Source organism: Neopsephotus bourkii, unplaced genomic scaffold (assembly GCF_033783945.1).
Source record: "Neopsephotus bourkii isolate Nb327-2 ecotype Australia unplaced genomic scaffold, CSIRO-AGI_Nbou_v1 NB_59, whole genome shotgun sequence".
NCBI classification, from domain to species: domain Eukaryota; kingdom Metazoa; phylum Chordata; class Aves; order Psittaciformes; family Psittacidae; genus Neopsephotus; species Neopsephotus bourkii.
This window is the reverse complement of record NW_026900576.1, coordinates 92,226-112,770: the sequence shown is the minus strand read 5'-3', so window position 1 is coordinate 112,770 and position 20,545 is coordinate 92,226. Positions and strand designations below refer to the sequence as shown.

At 44.2% G+C, this 20,545-nt stretch overlaps 1 protein-coding gene across 2 annotated transcripts in view; it reads left to right on the top strand.

The window, feature by feature from the left end:
* Positions 1-1,226: 1,226 nt before the first annotated feature.
* The window catches only part of LOC133212141 (BTB/POZ domain-containing protein kctd15-like), a 64,612-nt gene continuing 45,293 nt past the window's right edge, over positions 1,227-20,545 (top strand). Inside the window, exons 1-2 of one of the 2 annotated variants that reach the window (XM_061353210.1) lie at positions 1,227-1,242; positions 9,484-9,659. In XM_061353210.1, coding sequence (XP_061209194.1) covers positions 1,240-1,242; positions 9,484-9,659 — 179 coding nt within the window. In that variant the 5' untranslated portion in view covers positions 1,227-1,239. Of the gene's footprint in view, positions 1,243-7,289; positions 8,076-8,113; positions 9,660-20,545 lie in introns of those variants that run through there. The other variant, XM_061353203.1, reaches the window with a different exon arrangement.

Genomic DNA, 20,545 nt, shown 5'->3' with positions numbered 1-20,545 from the left:
GTACAACCCCCCTGTACATTTTGTCTAACCCCCTTGTACAACCCCCCTGTACACAATAGTCCACATCAGTTTCAGAAAACACCTAGGGAAATACTACATCAGACAAGGACAGTAATTAAAATCAACTTCCCCCCCCTCCACCTCCCCATCCCCCCTTTTCCTCTTTCTTTTCTGTAAGTCTCTTGAAGGGTATGACAATGGCCTGATCCTCCCCAACACCGAACCATTATCCCCTGGCAGGGCTGGGCCGGGCCGGGCCGCGCGGGACTCCCGCCCCGACCTCCCTGCGCTGCAATGGAAGGGCTCTGCGGATGGCGGGGCCGAGGAGTCTAATTTCATTTTCAAGGGTTGTGTTTTATTTTATTTTGGGGGGGGGGGGGAGAATAAATCTGGAGACCATCCACCAAAAGGGGGGAAAATATCGTTTTAATCGCAAAATTAACTAGGGCGAGAGCAAAAGGCTGAGCTGATTGTAGCCTAATCCTCTGCCCTGCAGGCATTTACAAAGCTCTGAGCAAGAATTCGCTTTTTTTTTTCTCCTCCCTTCCCTCTGTTATTTAGAGACGGAATTATTGATTTTCTTCTCATAACAGCCTCTGCAGTTTCATTTTAAGGCTTTTATTTTCCTCTCACACACATATCCACAGATATACACACAAAATAGAAAAGGAAGCAGCAAAAACGGGGGTGGGGGGGGGGAGAGAGAGAGGAGCCTTAAAAACAATAAGAATCATAGCAGGATCTGAGGAGCAAAGATAGTAATAAAAGCAAAAAGCTGAGCCCATCACACGCAAACTCAACAGAGCTCAAAGCCAAACGGGGGCTCACGTATGTTTTCCATCCTCAAGGTAAGTAATACGACGGCGGCTCCGCCATGCCATGCATCGCATTGCATCGTACCGCGCTATCGCGTTCTCCCGTTTCCCTCTCCTTTTTTTAAATTTATTTATTTATTTTTTTTAAAGTGCCTCTTCAAACTAACTTGGCTCTTGGATCTGGAGAAGCGGCGGAGGGGTGGTTTGTTGTTTGTTTGTGCTTTTTGTTTGTTTGTTTGTTTGTTTGTTTAAGATATAGGACCCATTTGCAGCCGCCCAGCTTTGATAGTGCCGTGTCTCTGTGTGTATGTTTGGGTTTGCTCCGCTCCAGCATGGGCAGCGTCTGGGGAGCCCCGCGGCCTGGTGTGCCTGCGCTGCCGCCCCGGCTCTGAAGATAACGTCCAAGCTCTCTCCGCGCTCTTGCATGGTACAGCGGAGACGCGGGTGTCGGCCAGGCAGTGTGCGGGGGCTGGCGGTGGGGCGGCTACGCACAAAGGGAAGGCAGGCGACAATGGGGAGCGGCGCGTATGGAAAACACGGGCGGGCTGTGAAAGAATCTGGCGCCATTAAGAGTGGAAGGCTTGGTTTGGGTTAGACTTCAAACCACTCTAGGCTATAGTTTGCATTTCTGCTCCTGCATGTGATGTGGCACACTTCTGCAAAATTAATATATTATCCTGGCTAATGCTCACCACCAGTGGCTGCGCGGAAAATGTGCAGGAGCGGGGATTCGGGGCTGGCTTTTTTGCTTTGTTTTTCTTTTTCCCTTTTTTTTTTTCTTGCATTCATCTAAGACATCTCTGTTGTTATGTGGGAATAAGTAAATGACGCCATGTTGTGGGATTTGTTCCCGTGTTGTTGTTTTTTTTTTTTTTTATTTGGTTGTTTTGTTTCGTTTTTTGTTGAATTTTACCTTTGGGCACACTGTGTTTTAAAAGAGAAAGGCAGAAGTTGAGTGACTGGGTGCGTTGCTTGCTGGTGATTTCCCCGGACATCACGCCTGGAAAGGCGTTTGGGTGACGTGAAACTTGGATTAAATCGGCTGGAGATAGGGGGGTTGGGAAGGGGAGGTAAAGCCTTTTTTTTTTTTTTTTTTTTTTCCGAGGGAGCTCCCCCACCTCCACTGTAAACGTTTTGGGCACCGTCTCCTCTGTCACTCGATCTAGTGTTGAGGGAAGCAGCGGGGAGGTGAGTGCACAAATGTTTACGGACTTTCAGTGTTGGAGCCATGGAGCTCCACGGTTTGCAACCCCCCTTCGACCCGCTTTGTTTGTAGGCCCGGTTCACGGCGTGAGCGGTTGTCTCTGGGTGTCTCCGGAGGCAGACCCGAGCGGTCGCCATCCCTGGCTGTGTAGAGACAAAGGTAATTGCCGGGTTCGCAGCCGTCGTGTCCCTCCGGTCGCGCCGGCTCTCATGCTGGGTGACTCCTGCAGCCGGTAAACACCCCGGGGTGCTGGGCTGCTGGGGGAGCTTACCCCAGAGCTCTCCTGGGCCTCCTGGCATGGGAATGGAGGTTGCGTGAGGAGGGGGAAGAGGGGGGAGAACGGCTTCCCCCCCTTCCCCCCTCCCGACTCCGGTCTGGGAACAGTCCCGGGGAGCATGAGCCCGGAGTGAAACACGAAATCAGACTCAACAACTGAGAGAGTTATAAACCAGGCATGTTTATTACGGCGCCGTTTGCAAGGGTGATCACTCCTAACTTGCTCACCGAGGGGTTAACCAAGCAGATATTACACACAAAAAATGCATATTCATTAGGTTCCCGAGAGTTCCGAGGGATATTACAATTAGTTTAGGTACTCATTATCATAAGCTCTCTTTTGGTGCTTTCGCACTGCCCTCCAATGGTCTTCAAGATGAAGTAGTCTTCCTCATGTGGGCAGGGGTCTTCAAGATGAACTAAGCAGTCTTCCTCAGGGTGCACTTTTCACCTTTGACACAGTTTAATGCCCTAGTAATCACAAATTAGCTGAAACCAACCGTATCTGCAAGTTTCTGATAGCTGGCAAAGATTTAGAACAGTGTGACCTTTGTACAAAATTTATTGCAAGCAGAACAGGATAGAGCAGACAAGGAGTATCCAAAGCTAGCAGATGTTCGGGAGTCACTGTCTCCAAACTAACCGATAATTAGGATGGTCACTCATTAGAAGGATGGAAAGAAATAATTCACTCTTGTTACGAAGACTACTAAATTCTGTTATCACACCAGAGACTTACAACACAAATATTGTTCTCTGTCTTAGACCTAAGTTAAGTTAAAAGTATCTTAACCCTATGTTTTCCAGGCACTTGCTTTCCTTATATCAGGAGGAACAAGATGCCTCATGGCAGGTCCTTAAACCTGCCACTCTTAGCTCATGTTCTAAATGTGTGTGAAGAATTAAACAGCACGAGTGAATAATAGCATTATCTTCAATTGATTTTTATCCTGGCAACAATTAAACTTAAGAAACAAAGCTCTTTTACATCTTTAATTCGTCTTGCTTCCCATCTGTAGTCTTTTAAGTGCCTGCTCCTTGATTTAACTATGTTCCTCCTTCTGAGCCGCCTCCTTTTTCATTCTCCCCTTTTTCGTTGCCCCTTCCAGTCTGCTGCTGATTTCTTTGCAACCTTTCACCTCCCTTGTCCCTATATGTCTGCTCTGTGCAGTTTATTCCTGCTGTATTTTCCCAACACCAAGAGCACTACTGGTTACGATGGCCCTGAGCTGTATGCAGAGGGGGGAAAGCTTCCTCCACCCAAAAGTTCTTACACTTTTGAAGCCTTTCTTTTAGTGGGATCTGAAACGTATCATCTAGAGTGTGTATTAAATGAACAGTATTCCTGAAGGCTTTAGAGCAAGAAAGGCAACACCCTGGAAAATTCTGCCGTCTTTCAGCATTCTCTGCCCTACTGTTATAGCCCTGGGCACGGAGCTGAATGGAGCTTACAACTGCCTTCTGTTTACATTTTATGGTTAAAATAACAGCTTAGCAAAGAAGCAACTTCGTGGAGAAACGGTTCAGTGAAATCATCTCAAGCTGTATCACAGTATCACACAGTCTCACAGTATGGTAGAGATTGGAAGGGACCTCAAAAGATCATCTGGTCCAATCCCCCTGCCGGAGCAGGAACACCTAGATAAGGTTACACAGGAACGTGTCCAGACGAGATTTGAATGTCTCCAGAGAAGGAGACTCCACAACCTCCCTGGGCAGCCTGTTCCAGTGTTCTGTCACCCTCACTGAGAAGAAGTTTCTTCTCAAGTTTAAGTGGAACCTCTTGTGTTCCAGTTTGTACCCATTGCCCCTTGTCCTATCATTGTTTGCCACTGAGAAGAGCCTGGCTCCATCCTTGTGACACTCCCCCTTTATATATTTATATGCACTAATAAGGTCACCCCTCAATCTCCTCTTCTCCAAACTATAGAGACCCAGCTCCCTCAGTCTTTCCTCATAAGGGAGATGCTCCACTCCCTTAATCATCTTAGTTGCCCTGCGCTGGACTCTCTCCAGCAGGTCCCTGTCCTTCTTAAACTGAGGGGCCCAGAACTGGACACAATATTCCAGATGAGGTCTCACCAGGGCTGAGTAGAGGGGAAGGAGGACCTCTCTCGACCTACTAACCACCCCCCTTCTAATACACCCCAGGATGCCATTGGCCTTCTTGGCCACAAGGGCACAGTGTCGGCTCATGGTCACCCTGTCGTCCACCAGGACCCCCAGGTCCCTCTCCCCTACACTGCTCTCTAACAGGTCGTTCCCCAGCCTATACTGGAACCTGGGGTTGTTCCTGCCCAGATGTAGGACTCTACAATTTCCCTTGTTATATTTCATCAAGTTACTCCCTGCCCAACTCTCCAGCCTATCCAGGTCTCGCTGGATGGCAGCACAGCCTTCTGGCGTGTCGGCCACCCCTCCCAGCTTAGTTTCATCAGCAAACTTGCTGATAGTACACTCAATTCCCTCATCTAAATCATTGATGAATATATTAAATAATGTTGGTCCCAGTACCGACCCTTGAGGCACTCCACTAGATACAGGCCTCCAACTAGACTCCGCCCCATAGACTACAACTCTCTGGCTTCTCTCCTTCAGCCAGTTCACAGTCCACCTCACTACCCGATCATCCAGACCACACTTCCTCAATTTAGCTGCGAGGATGCTGTGGGAGACTGTGTCAAACGCTTTGCTGAAGTCAAGGTAGACCACATCCACCGCTCTGCCATCATCCATCCACCGTGTTATTTCCTCATAAAAGGCTATGAGATTGGTCAAGCATGACTTCCCCTTGGTGAATCCATGTTGATTGCCCCTCATAACCCTCTTATCCTTGATATGCCTTAAGATGGCACCAAGGATAAGGTGTTCCATCACTTTCCCAGGAATGGAGGTGAGGCTAACCGGTCTATAGTTACCTGGGTCCTCCTTCTTGCCCTTTTTGAAGACAGGAGTGACATTTGCTTTCCTCCAGTCCTCAGGCACCTCTCCCGTTTCCCAAGACTTGGTAAAGATGATGGAGAGCGGTCTAGCAATGACTTCCGCCAGTTCCCTCAGCACCCGCGGGTGCATCCCATCTGGACCGATGGATTTATGGATGTCCAGATTGCTCAACTGGTCTTTAACCCATTCCTCATCGACTAAGGCAAACCGCTCCGTTGACCTGTCTTCATCTGAGGTCTCAGAGGTACAGGGCTCTTCAGGACTGCCTCCGGCAGAGTAGACAGAGACAAAGAAGGCATTCAGTAACTCTGCCATCTCTGTATCTTCTGTCACCAGGGCACCCGTCCCGTTCATCAGCGGGCCTACATTGCCTCTGGTCTTAGTTTTACCTGCCTGTAGCAGCATAGCTGGTTTAATCACCCCTAGAGAGCTGAACAACTGTGAGCACAATGGGCCACAAAATCATTTTGTGTGTAAATCAGCATGGCATTGTGATTATTTCACTTTGCATGGGCAAATTGCTTTTACAAGCAGTACTTATGCAGTTAGCTTAGAAAGGCATGTGATAAACACGTAAATGTATTGGCTTTTGCAAATCATAGGTGTGGTTATGTAGATATAACTGTAGGAGTTTAGAATAACAGAAACAAAGCTCGCTAAAGACACAAGATTAGAAAACAAGTTATAAATGGCTAGAACTCTTGAGCAAAACGGAGTCACATAGCAAAAGAATTTGTAAAGGTAAAAGAAAGGAAGGGGGGGATGGGACGACTTGATATAAGGAAAGATAGTGCCTGGAAAACAGAGTTAAAGCACTTTTTAGCTTAACTTAGGTTGTAGAAAGAGAACAATGTTTGTGTTGTAAGTCTGGAATTTAGTGGCCCCACTAAACATGAGTTAATTGTTTCACACTAATCTTCTAAAGTATCTTTAGCTTTAAAGAACAATGTTTGTGTTGTAAGTCTGTGGTGAGATAACAGGATTTAGTGGCCTCACTAAACATGAATGAGTTATTTCACACCATCCTTCTACTTATCAGTTAGAGACAGAGCCTCCCAAACATCTGCTAGCTTGGGATACTCCTTTTCTGCCCATCCTGCAATAAATTCTGCAGGAAGGTCACGCTATTCTAAATTTTGCACGAAGGTCATACTATTCTAAATCTTTGCCAGCTATCAGAAGAATTACAGATATGGCTGGTTTCAGCTAGTTTTGTGATTGCTGGGGAATCCAACTGTGCCAAAGGTGAAAAGTACACTGCGAGGGAGAGTGCTTACTTCGTCTTGAAGACCCCTACCCTCATGAGGAAGACTGCAAGCAAAACAGGATGGGCAGACAAGCAGTATCCAGAGCTAGCAGATAGTTGGGAGGCACTGTCTCTAAACTAAATGATAAGTAGAAGGATGGTGTGAAATCATTCATTCATGTTTAGTGCACCACTAAATTCTACAGACTTACAACACAAACATTGTTCTTTATCTTCGACCTAAGTTAGGCTAAAAGTACTTTAACCCTATGTTTTCCAGGCACTAGCTTTTCTTATATCAAGCCCCGCCCCCCCTTTTCTTTTATCTTTACAAAATCTTTTGCTATGTGACTCCATTTTGCTCAAGAGTTCTGGCCATTTTCAACTTGTTGTCTAATCTTGTCTTTAGTGAGCTTTGCAAACTCATACAGTTATATCCACATAGCAACACCTATGATTTGCGAAAGCCAATACATTTATGTTTATCACAATATGAATCCTTTCCAACTAGGTGAAAAGCCTGTGCTTTAATTCCCCTTCTCCCCTCCCCCAGAAAGCCAGTGGCACCCTCAGTAAGTACAAAAAGCCATAAAAGTTTGAGAACTATTTTAGCTTTCCAATGATTTTTCTATAATTTAAGTTTTTTTCAACACATGCTCTAGCTGAGAGATGCCAAAAGCAGAGGATTGTTCAAAAGGTCACTCCAGTGAATAGTATAAATTAAATATCTACTGTGAGTATGGCCTCACTGAGAATCTCAAACTCTCTACAGATCAAGGAATTTGCTGTTATACTAACATTAAACACAATCCTGAGATAGCAGCAGCGTTTAAATATGCACAAATAGATTCTGATCACTTGATCTTTAGCTATCTGTGCATATTTTAAAACTGAAGTATGTATTTCAAGGTAAATGGTTAAATGTAAGATGCATTTACAGAGGACTGGAAGTCCTTTGATTTAATTTGGAAATTGTAACAAGGGGTGCAGATAAGCCCTAATTAGGCACTTGTTTTGTGAAACTGTGTGAGATTTATTTCTAAGGCAGCTCTGTACCTTGCAAGGTCTGTACCTTTATCTTTAGTTATAATGGTTGGGGTCTGAACAAAGACAGGGTTGACATTCAGTCTGGATCTTCTGACCCTTTCATTTAAGTGAAGGAGTAGAGAGTGAACATGGGTTTACAGTGTTCTTTGGTAAGGAAAAAAAACCCCAAACAGAAACCTTTGTTGGCAGACAGATGAGGCACCCACAGATTAGTAAGCACATCACTAAAATATTTGTAGGTACATGCATACTAATTTGTTTTAAAAAGTTAGTTCTGTTATTTATGCTATATGTCATATTTATTTGAAGATTGCCCACAACAGGCTCTTGTGGGAAACAAGAAAGCAATGTCTTCAGTCATGAAAGGATTCAATCACTTTCCTCAAAGGTGGTGCTATAGTAAAAATGTCAATGCTCAATTTTGCATCGTCTGACACAGAAGTCCTAAGGCAGAGTTGGTATTTGCTTCATGTTCAGTGCAGATGTTTGTCCAGCTTCCAAAGAGGAAAGGATGTGGATTCATAATGAGGTGATGTATTTCTGTGTTTGGTTAGTTTAGGAGCTAACCAAGATGAAATACAGTAAATGGAGACGTTTCAGTGACTTTGTGAAGCTGTCCAGATGTATTAACATTTCTCAATCCCTTTATATACAGTTCAGATTTATTTTTTTTACAAAGAATGTTGTTAATTGTCTGTTCATCTAGTGGCATGGGCATCTTGACATCTTGTGCAAATGCAAAATACTGCTAAAAGAAAGGTGAGACCAAGTTTAAATTTTAAGACAGATTGTCAAAGTAATGAGGGAGAAATGGGAATTCACTTTGCCATGCTGCATGTAAAGTGCTTGTCAGATGCAAGGAAGAGCCCCGGTGCTTGGTAGCCTGCTTGCAGAACAAAATACCAAGAAAATTAGATTATATTAAAAAATGTCTTCAACTATAATGTTTTGCATATGTTGCTTTACCCATAAGGGAGAGAATGAATAGATATTTTCTTCAACATTTATAAAAGGTTTTTTTTCTGTTTGACATGTATGCCCTCTATACAATTTAACCAAAATCAGCTTTGAGACACATGTTTCATGCAGGATAATCTGTGCTTTTCTTCCAGAAGAGAATTGAGGAATTTTCGTTTGCTATAGTTATCCTGTTCATTTTTAAGACATTTCAGGTTTGTTGTTTTTTCTTTGCTTTGTACATCCGCTGAAGATTTTTGGACTCAATTCAGAAATTTCACTGATTTTTTTCAAGTAATTTCAGGGCAGTAAACATTAGGTGGATTGTTGAATTTGTAATTTCACATGCCAGATTGTACAGTGATTTCTTGCCATGAAAGCATAGGTCAGTTTATTTATCTTTCTGTTTTCACTACTTCCATGTATGAATTACTTTCAGTTTGAAAGCTTATTAGTTCTTTATGTCCAATATTAAGGCTTAACTGAAAATTATCCATTTATTTCACAATTATTGAAAATAAACCAGAAAATTGATCTTAGTTTGATGTAAAATTTACTACATGTATAAACTAAATGCCTTAGGTACTGAGGAATTCACTAATTTAGAGGTGTCTTGTTACTGAGACAAACTTGCAAAACCCCCTGAATCCCAATTCACAAATTGGTTGTTTGTCAGGGGATATTTCACATCTAACACATAAGCCCACGACCTTTAATTAGAATTTTGCAGTTTGTTTTATGCTCCTTGAGGCTAACACCTGGAACATTTTTTTTTCTTGATTTCTTATTTCTAATAAGCATATTTCTCTTCCCCTCTGGTACTTTGAAGAAAATGATGCAAATACACGTAATTACAGTGGTGGCAATAATTTGTTAACTGAATATGCGATCAGGAAGATGCAAAAATGATCTGATTAGATATGTGATCACACTGGAAAGAAAGGTAACACTGATAGATTTAAGAGAAACTGTTCTTTTTTGTCTTCCTTTTGCAGGAGGGAAGAAGCATGTCCCGTCTGTCTCTAACACGGTCCCCAGTTTCTCCTCTGGCTGCTCAAGGAATTCCTCTCCCAGCCCAACTCACCAAGTCAAACGCTCCTGTGCACATCGATGTAGGAGGACACATGTATACCAGCAGCCTAGCTACCTTGACAAAGTACCCAGACTCCAGGTAAGACCTTGGTGTTTTCAGGCTCATTACCCATTTCTGTTCATTGCATGGAGAGAGGCATGTACCTGTGAGGAATATTTCAATGTGAAATAAAATTTATTATATATTCACCACTTATGAATAATTCAGTTTTTGATTTATACAGTAACTTCACTGGGGTCCTACAGGAAAAAAAAGCCTGTAAAATGTATGTATTATTTAGAGAGTCTATTCATTTTCTCTCTCAATGTCTTCTGTGCTCTGTCAATACATTTGAAGCATCTGTTGGCATGCTGCTCTAGATTATTTCCAACTGTACCAAGCAACTTATTTCTTTCAGATTTAGGGGGAAAACAAAAGAAAATCATTTTTTCTTTCCTTAAGAAAACTGTGGCTTTGTTATACTGGGACTCGTGGATGCTTCTGTTGGCCAGCCAAAATCCTAACCTCAGCGGTAGCTGTGTGCCTCAGTGGTCATTTCCTTTGGGCAGTGGCCACCCAGCTGACTTACTCTGTCTGCTCATAGCTGCAGGCTGGATTGAATCTTTGCATGCTCAAAGGTATCTGATTTGTGCTGGACAGGTTGGTGACACATCTGTCCAGCATTATCTCAGATTAGACTCCATATATGCCCTATTATGAATAGATGTGGCATGAGAGCATATTTGTGTGTGTAGCATTGACTCCCGCGGGATCCTGGACAGCATCATCCCCATGCTGGTAATGTGGAAGGGACTGCTGCATTAAGGGCTAAAGCAAATTAATTTAAGCAGTATATTAAGACCTAACTGATTTTGATTTACAGTTATGATCACTAAACCAGTTCAGCTTTTCATCATTTAGACTGCTTATTTTTCAGAAAGGCAAGTGCCTCATACGTAACACCAAGAGACTGTGGATGTGCAGTGTCAGGGTGCTCAGCAGACTGGTTAAAGGACTCCAAAACAAACCAGAGCAGCAGCTTTTGCTGCCAGAGGTTTTCCTATCTGCATGCCCAGTATTTTCATGAAGGACAGGTTTGGGGTTCCCAAGCAATAAATTACATTTATGGAGACACCTTGAAATGCCTCTGATGTCATAAAGCATGTGGCTGTGATTTTATTGTAAGGAAAGGGAGCTGCTGAAATTCTCTATGGAAAAGAAAATTTCTAAAATACCTATATTTTATGCTCAGGCCAAAACAATATGAATTTTCTGGACAATGCCGGTTTTATGATGTCTGTGTGGTGCTACTTTAATCACGGAGAAGAAATCTGTTCAGTGGGGAGAGATTTATAATAGAAGCAGACAAATGTTTTATAGTATAAAAAAATACAGGGAAGATTCAACAGTACTTGTAATAGGGTAGCAATCTGTTTCCACATTTTTAAAATATCACTGCTGACACTGTTTTTAAAATATGCCTATATAAGACATTGAAAATTTCAGTTATGGATGTTTTGGGAGAATATACATAAATTCACAGATTTTATTTAAAGAGAATGGAGTACTGATCTAAAACCTTCCCTTTGATAAGTAACAAAAGAGTATTTTTTCAGATTTGATACTTCGTTTAAACTGAAAATATGAAACTGTGACCAGAGCTCATGTGCTGCCTGATAAATTGCTGTGTTCCCTCTTTCATTTGTATTCCTGTGTTATAAGTCTTGAATGCTTTTTCAGCTGCTCAAACTTCAGTTCTCACTGGAGTAAAAGCTTGCAGGACAAGACCTGTAGATGACATTTTTATAGCAAAAGATAAACCTTTACTAGTATCCCAAGTAGGATTATTGCTAGGTATATTATGAAGTTATTATGAAGGATAAACCTTAAACTATTATTTTTCCCTTTATAGAATCATAGAACAGTTAGGGTTGGAAAGGACGTTAAGATCATCTAGTTCCAACCCCCCTGCTATGGGCAGGGACACCTCACACTAAACAATGCCACCCAAGGCTCTGTCCAGCCTGGCCTTGAACACCCCCAGGGATGGAGCATTCACAACTTCCCTGGGAAACCCATTCCAGTGCGTCACCATCCTTACAGCAATGAACTTCCTCCTTATATACAGTCTAAACTTCCCCTGTTTAAGTCTGAACCCATTACCTCTTGTCCTATCACTACAGTCCCTAATGAACAGTCCCTCGCCAGCAGCCTTATGGACCCCCTTCAGATACCGGAAGGCTGCTATGAGGTCTCCACACAGCCTTCTCTTCTCCAGGCTGAACAGCCCCAACTTTCTCAGCCTATTTTCAAAAGGGAGGTGCTCCAGTCCCCTGATCATCCTTGTGACCCTCCTCTGGACTTGTTCCAACAGTTCCATGTCATTTTTATATTGAAGACACCAGAACTGCACACAATACTCCAAGTGAGGTCTCACAAAAGCAGAGGATCACCTCCTTCAACCTGCTGGTCGTGCTCCTCTTGATGCAGCCCAGGATACGGTTGGCTTTCTGGGCTGTGAGCACACACTGCCGGCTCATGTTCATTTTCTAATCGACCAACACCCCTAAATCCTTCTCTGCAGGGCTGCTCTGAATCTCTTCTCTGCTTGACCTGTAGCTGTGCCTGGAATTGCTCTGACCCAGGTGTAGGACCTTGCCCTTGTCATGGTTAAACTTCATGAGGTTGGCATCAGCCCACCTCACAAGCATGTCAAGGTCCCTCTGGATGGCATCCCTTCCCTCAAGTGTATCAACCGTGGTCTACCTTGACTTCAGCAAAGCGTTTGACACAGTCTCCCACAGCATCCTTGCGGCTAAATTGAGGAAGTGTGGTCTGGATGATCGGGTAGTGAGGTGGACTGTGAACTGGCTGAAGGAGAGAAGCCAGAGAGTTGTAGTCTATGGGGCGGAGTCTAGTTGGAGGCCTGTATCTAGTGGAGTGCCTCAAGGGTCGGTACTGGGACCAACATTATTTAATATATTCATCAATGATTTAGATGAGGGAATTGAGTGTACTATCAGCAAGTTTGCTGATGAAACTAAGCTGGGAGGGGTGGCCGACACGCCAGAAGGCTGTGCTGCCATCCAGCGAGACCTGGATAGGCTGGAGAGTTGGGCAGGGAGTAACTTGATGAAATATAACAAGGGAAAGTGTAGAGTCCTACATCTGGGCAGGAACAACCCCAGGTTCCAGTATAGGTTGGGGAACGACCTGTTAGAGAGCAGTGTAGAGGAGAGGGACCTGGGGGTCCTAGTGGACGACAGGGTGACCATGAGCCAACACTGTGCCCTTGTGGCCAAGAAGGCCAATGGCATCCTGGGTTGTATTAGAAGGGGGGTGGTTAGTAGGTCGAGAGAGGCCCTCCTTCCCCTCTACTCTGCCCTGGTGAGACCTCATCTGGAATATTGTGTCCAGTTCTGGGCCCCTCAGTTTAAGAAGGACAGAGACCTGCTGGAGAGAGTCCAGCGCAGGGCAACTAAGATGATTAAGGGAGTGGAGCATCTCCCTTATGAGGAAAGACTGAGGGAGCTGGGTCTCTATAGTTTGGAGAAGAGGAGATTGAGGGGTGACCTTATTAGTGTATATAAATATATAAAGGGGGAGTGTCACGAGGATGGAGCCAGGCTCTTCTCAGTGGCAAACAATGAAAGGACAAGGGGAAATGGGTACAAATTGGAACACAAGAGGTTCCACTTAAACCTGAGAAGAAACTTCTTCTCAGTGAGGGTGACAGAACACTGGAACAGGCTGCCCAGGGAGGTTGTGGAGTCTCCTTCTCTGGAGACACTCAAAACCCGCCTGGACACGTTCCTGGGTAACCTTATCTAGGTGTTCCTGCTCCGGCAGGGGGATTGGACTAGATGATCTTTTGAGGTCCCTTCCAATCTGTAACATACTGTGATACTGTGAACCGAACCACACAGCTTGGTGTCATCGGCAAACTTGCTGAGGGCACACTCAATCCCACTGTCCATGTCACCAACAAAGATGTTGAGCAGGATTGGTCCCAACACCGATCCCTGAGGGACACCACTCGTTACAGGTCTCTAGCTGGACATTGAGCCATTAACTGCAACTCTTTGTGTGCAGCCATCCAGCCAGTTCTTTATCCACCAAGTGGTCCACCTATCAATTTGATGTCTCTCCAATTTAGAGACAAGGAGGTCATGTGGGACAGTGTCAAACGCTTTGCACATGTCCAGGTAGATGATGTCAACTGCTCTACCTCTGTCCATCAGTCCCATAGCTCCATCATAGAAGGCCACGAAACTGGTCAGGCAGGATTTCCCATTAGTGAAGCCACGTTGGCTGTCACCAGCCACCTCATTGTTTTTCATGTGCCTTAGCATGCTTTCCAGGAGAATCTGCTCCAAAATTTTGCCAGGCACAGAGGTGAGACTGGCTGGTCTGTAATTCCCTTGGTCATCCATTTTCCCCTTCTTGAAAATGGGGATTATATTTCCCTTTTTCCAGTTGTTGGGAACTTCACTTGACTGCCATGATTTTTCAAATATGATGGAAAGTGGCTTAGCAACTTCAATCACCAGATTTCTGCAGGAACTGCGAATGGATTTCATCAGGTCATATGGTCTTGTGTATGTTCACATTCCTAAGATGGTCTTGAACCAGATCCTCTCCTACAGTGGGGCTAGGGTCTTCATTCTCACAGTCCCTGCATCTGCCTTCTAAGACATGGGTGGTGTGGTCAGAGACTTTGCCAGTGAAGACTGAGGCAAAGAAGTCTTTAAGAACCTCAGCCTTCTCCAAATCCAGGGTAGTCAGTTCTTCTGATAGCTTCTGGAGGAGGCCTGTTTTCCCTAGGCTGTCTTTTATTCACTTCGTACCTATAGAATCCTTTCCTGTTATCCTTAATATCCCTAGCCAAGTTTAATTCTAACTGGGCCTTAGCTTTTCTAACCTGGTCCCTAGCCCCCTTTTTTTTTTTTTTTTAATCTGTTTCTTTGCAGTGCTGATAGTAGACTTGGTTGATTACCCCCCATTGAGTCTGGCCTGCTCTCATTCTTGGTTAATGCAAAGTACTTGCAGTTATTTCAGTGGGGATAGTTGGAACTCGTGATGGTGCTTTGCTTCCCTGCTATGTATCTTCCATAAGGTACAGACTTGTCTTCACAGTGATCTTGCTGGGACAGAGGAATCTCAGGTCTCTCACAGGTGCAGGAAGAAAGAGATAACTTTTCTGAGCAAGACATCTGGAAATAATGCCAGAGCTTATGCTCAGCAAGAGCATGCATGGCCATATATAGAGGCATAATCATACTCATCCACACACAGAGCTTTCTAGATTACTTTGTGCAGCATATTCAACTCTTGGTTTGAGTGTGAGTTTAAAAGCTTCAAATCTAAGAAATTAGATTTGTAGATTGTATTTCAGCAAAAGATGTAAGCATATGCTGAAATGCTTTGCTAAATCATAGCCCCAGTGGCATAAAATAATTTGTGCTCACTAAAATTGAATGTTGTGGGAATATGCTTCCTGCTTGTGTTACAATCTCTCTCAGTGCTCCAAAATCCTAAGTAGGCTTTTAGCTTGTAGTATATACTATATATGAACGTTTAAAAGGATACATACAGATTGTGAGCATGCATATAAATACAGTCAGGGTGTGCATGCACAGAGACATCACATGCTAATGGAAAACAAGAAAATAAATCATCAAATCATGTTTATGCTCCATAGTACTTTGAGGAGGTCCAATCCTGTGAGGTCGTGAACAATCTCAGTTCACTTTGACTTCAGTGGGAAGGAAAAGATCCCAGCAGTTTGCCAGATCAGGCCCAGCAGGAGCAAGTATAGGTATAACCAGTTCCTGCCTATACCTGCTCTCCAGTCACCCCTCTGGTATGATATAAATTACACCTGACAGCAGGCAGCGTAGTACATTTCTTATTGTAATTTGTTAGGATTCACTGCTCAGCCCACTCAGCTGGCTCTGCCTGGCTGTTCCCAAGTTAGGTGGTTGGCTCTAATTTGGACCAAGTTCTGGAAGTCTTACTTGCATGAATGAATGACTGGTGATGTAAAGTTGGAGGCCAGTTCTTGCATTTCAGTGATCTAAGAATTGTTTCAGAGAAGCTTTGACAGTCTTTGATGTTGTTTGTATTAGTGTAGCTGCTGTGAGAAAAGCATTTATCCATTGATTAAAGTTGTGTAAGTAAAGGGTGCCACATTAGGCATTAACAGGGGCAGACACCCTCTTTCCAGTAAGTTTTTACAAGCTACATAAATTCTCTCATCTAAGAAGGAGAAAACTTGAGCAGTGCACAACTGGTGTGACAAAGGAGAAGAGGGTTGGAGAGCCACTGTCAAAGATGGTTTCTAAACCACTCATGCTTACCTTATGCACTACTCTTACACACCTCTCCAGTTGGCTTTTTGAATGAAACACCATACAAGAAAGAGGGTGAAATGCAAGGAAAATGAAAAACAAAAGAAATTGTGATCAACAACAGCATAACAATGGTGGTCACAGAAATTACCTCAGAAATGATATTATTAATCCCACTTTAGCTACTTGAGGCTGCTTTTTGTGCATACCCAAAATTGCCATTAAAGTTAACAAGCTTTGGGGGCATATGGAGGCTAATATTGTCTTACCTGGATCTGAGGCCCAATTTCTATAGTTTGACATACCAAGTTCTTCCAACAAAACTCCTAATTCTGGTAGTTGTGAGTTACAGATAGAAAAAAAACCCCAACCCTGTTGGATTCAGTCTAGTGACTCTTACCATCAGCATCTTATTTCTGAAGTAACTGGATAAGTAGACAAATTTTTTATCTTTGAGAGCATTTCCTCTAGAAATTCTGTTCATGTTTTCACCCAGAGGACCTCTAAAGTAGCCCCCTCACACATTGACACTTGAACATGGATTTGTATGGCAGGTTGTGAAGGCTGCAAAATCTCTAGCACATCTTTGGAGTGAGTTGCAAAGTGAATTTATCCAAGGGAGTGATATAATTCTTACATTAAGAAAACCCACACCAAAAGTCCAAGCTCCTAACGTGCAGCTTGGGTGTCAGTCAGTCCTGAAAAAGGCCTGGATTCCAGATGGATTAAGTGAAAACCAGATTCGTTCATAACCAGAGATTATTGGTGGCTGTGAAAGCACGGTATGTTCAAAGGCAGGATCCTGGTCTGGAGCAGAAGTGGGTGTCTGCTCTCCTGGGCCAGCACAGTCTCCTGCCAGCCCAGTGCCACAGCAGTCCTGTACTACTGTGATTGGTACTGATTAGTAGCGTTCATCCCAACTTAGGTGTCTCCCAAGCCTCTCCCATGCCACTGCCATTCCACACTGCTCACCCACCCAACATCTGTATAGTGTCTTGTTCCTCTTGAGTCCCTCTCTCACCCCTGCACATCTGCTAAATGACTCTGATTTAAGCATGGTGAAGGACATATGCAAACATGCTGCCGTGGCACTTTTCACCCTTCATAAGCTACCACTCTTCCCACTGAGGTCAGCTGTTGACCACCCTGCTTGTAGGGTGACACCAGGCTCTGAATTGTATATCACCCAAAAAGAGTTCCTGAGTCAGAGACAGAAGTCCACATTCAGCCAAAGTGCTACAAAATGTACCTCCATGTGAGCTGCAGTGTAAAGCTCGTTAATTTTAATAGGTATTGTGAAATTAAACCGTACACGGACTTTAAAGCAAAACATCTGAAGAGGCGGGAACAAGTGTTTTACCTGCATGTTACAAATGCTCAGAGGTGCAGGTCATGGGCATGGTGCACAACTGTTACAACACACCTAACGACACAGTACACCAGCATGGAAACTCTGCAGAGGGATGAGCTCCACAGTTGTTTAAGGCAGTCAGGTGTATGCTGTAGATGAGAACAAGTAAAAAAGCTGAAAACCAGAGGTTTTGGTTCCATGCAGCGCCTTTTCTGAATTAACATAAGAATTTTCATGGAGATTAAAATAATTTTGTTTCATTTCACACATCTGCAATTTAGAGATAACTTTTGAGGTTTTCTTACTTGGTTGTTGACTGGGTAAATCTCTCCTTGGTTTCCAAGGGAATTTTGACCCTAAAAAGGGCTTTTCCCCTTCCCATCCTCTGTCTCCTCCCAGCCTGCCTGTGGATGTTGCACTTACCAGAGTGGGAACTGGCACAAGTGAAGGAAATCATATTGCCCAGCTGCTGAACGAGTCTTTCCCCATCTGCAAAGCCAGTTTTGTATGGGTGCTGCATGGCTGAAATCATACAAGTCCATCCAGCACTTTGATAAGCTCTGGGGAAAGTGTGAAGCGTTTGTTCCTTTGGGCATATGCACATTGTTGCTAGGACACATCCAGTACAGCTCCCATGGGGCAGAGCACAGTGGGTAGAGGTGAGGAACCATTTCCTCTTGCAGACTGGCCAGAGCCACTATGGCAGGAGTCACACTGTCCCAGGTATGTGAGTACCAGGGCATGACCTGTGCTAGAAAAGGGGCAAATGGTTTGGCCTCTATAGAAAATAAAAATAATTTGTAATGGGGATGTAATTAAAGCTGGGAATGAGGATTTTTAGGTACCCTGTTTCTAGCTTTCACTAATGGGAAAAACTCCTGGATTCAGGGTCTGGTAGAGCCCGTGAAGCTTCCATAAATAGCACATTTAGCCATGTTACCCAGGGCTCTTGTTGCACAGCTGGAGTGGTGGCTTTGGTGGTAAAGTAGAATAGTCCCTGTAACCCTAACCCTTCACACAAGTGACTTGGGGAGATGGGAGGGAAGGAGTTTATATGGAAACTGATTCTTCAGACATGCCTGTGTCCACCTCTCCGGGATCTCATACTAGCTGGCATGTAGGGACCCACATGAGAGCTAAGCTGTCTGCTGCGATAAAGGCATTTGCTACTCACTGGACTTCTTCATGACCACTTTGCCCAGCACAGCACTGCCCAGGGACTGCCCACAGGCTCTGGAGAAGAAAGCAGAGTTTACCTTTTGGGAGTACAAATCTTACTATAATTGGGTGCTGAGATCAGGCCCTGTCAATGTCCAACTTCGTTGTGTTTTTACTTGGAATATATGATGGAATGTACAAGAAAATACTGCCTAGATAGTCTCTCATGAACACAATTTGGAAAGCTATTGTTTCTCCATACACACATACAGCCTAGGTTGTGTGGAGATCTAGGCATAAATGGGTATTATGGTATCTAGGAAGGAGCAAACCAAGCTAGTCATGGAGAGGAGAGGAAATCAACATTTGTTTGACTTACAGAAATAAAGTTATGGGTATGGTGCTATGCCTAGCACAGGCTTTTCAAAAAATCTGAATCTGAGAAAATTGCACATTCCTATTCAGATACTAGCTTGCTTGACTCAGTTGAAGGGAACAGGCATCTCTATGCAGACTGGCAGTGGTCAGGAGGAATGTCACTTAGAGACTGAGATGAGTCCAGAAGATGACTGGAGAGTTGGAATGTAAGGTTACAGGCTCTTTAGAAAAGACAGGCTCAGCAGACGGGGAGGTGGAGTTGCTATTTACATTAGGGATAGGCTATGGAACTGTCTGGGGACAGGTGAGCAGTCAATAGAGAGTTTGTGGGTCAGGGTTAAACGGAGAACAGTGATGTGAGACATTACAGTGGGGAACTGTTACAGACCACCTGATCAAGAGGACTCTGTGGATGAAGTGCTCTATAGACAGATAGGAACAGCCTCACGTTCGCGCGCCCTCCTGGGAGTCCTCATGGGAGACTGTAACCATCCTTATATCTCTTGGAGGGACGGTACAGCCAGGCACAAGCAATCCAGGAGGTTCCTCGATTGTGTGGAAGACAACTTTCTTCTGCAATAGAGGAGCCAACAAGGAGAGGATGCCATACTTGACCTTGTGCTCACCAACAGAGAAGGGCTTGTTGGAAATGTGATGCTCCAGGGCGGCCTTGGTTGTAGCGATCATGAGATGGTCTAGTTCGAGATCATCAGGACAGTGAGAAGAGTGTGCAGCAAGCTCACTGCCCTGGACTTCAAGAGAGCAAACTTTGGCCTCTTCAGGAACCTGCTTAGTATGGTTTAATGGGATATAGCCCTAGAGGTCAGGGGGGAGAAAGACTGCTGGTTGATATTCAAGGATCACCTGCTACAAGCTCAGGAGTGTTTGATCCCAACTAGAAGGAAGTGCAGCAGGAGGGCCAAGAGACCTCCATGGATGAATAAGGAGCTTCTGAGGAAACTTGGAGGGAAAAAAGAGGCTTATAAAAGGTGGAAGCAAGGACAGGTGGCCTGGGAAGAATACAAGGATGTTGTCCGGGAAGCTAGGGACCAGGTGTCCTCCCTTTCCTCCCTGAGAAAGGGAGTAAAATAATCCAAATCCTGCTGAAACCCAGTTTTGCCATAAAATAGAGTAAGGTCAAGGGACCTGCACAGGAGATTCAATTTTTGGGAATAAAATGTCAAGATGGACATAGACAGATCCCCACAGACGTGATCAACAAGAAAACAGCAATGTCTCCACTAACTAATAAGAAAGAAACACAAGCTTTCTTGGGTGTTGTGGGGTTCTGGAGAATGTTCATCCCAAATTATGGTTTGATTGTAAGCCCTCTCTATCACATGACCCACTGAGGAATACCAGAACAACCAACAAGTGAATCAAGCTGTTAAGATTGAAGTGGCTCAGATAGACTTAGATTGGCAATATCAGGGTGAATTATTTTTGGCCCGGTGGGCCCATGACACTTCAGGCCATCAGGGCAGAGATGCAACATACAGAAGGGCTCATGATCGAGGGGTGGATTTAAAAATGGACACTATTGCCCAGGTTATTCACGAGTGTGAAACGTGCTGCGATTAAGCAAACCAAACGGTTAAAGCCTTTCTGGTATGGAGGACGATGGCTGAAGTACAAATATGGGGAGGCCTGAAACTGATTATATCACACTCCCACCAACCCACCAAGGCAAGCGCCATGTGCTTACCATGGTGGAAGCAACCACCAGATGGCTGGAAACATATGCTGTG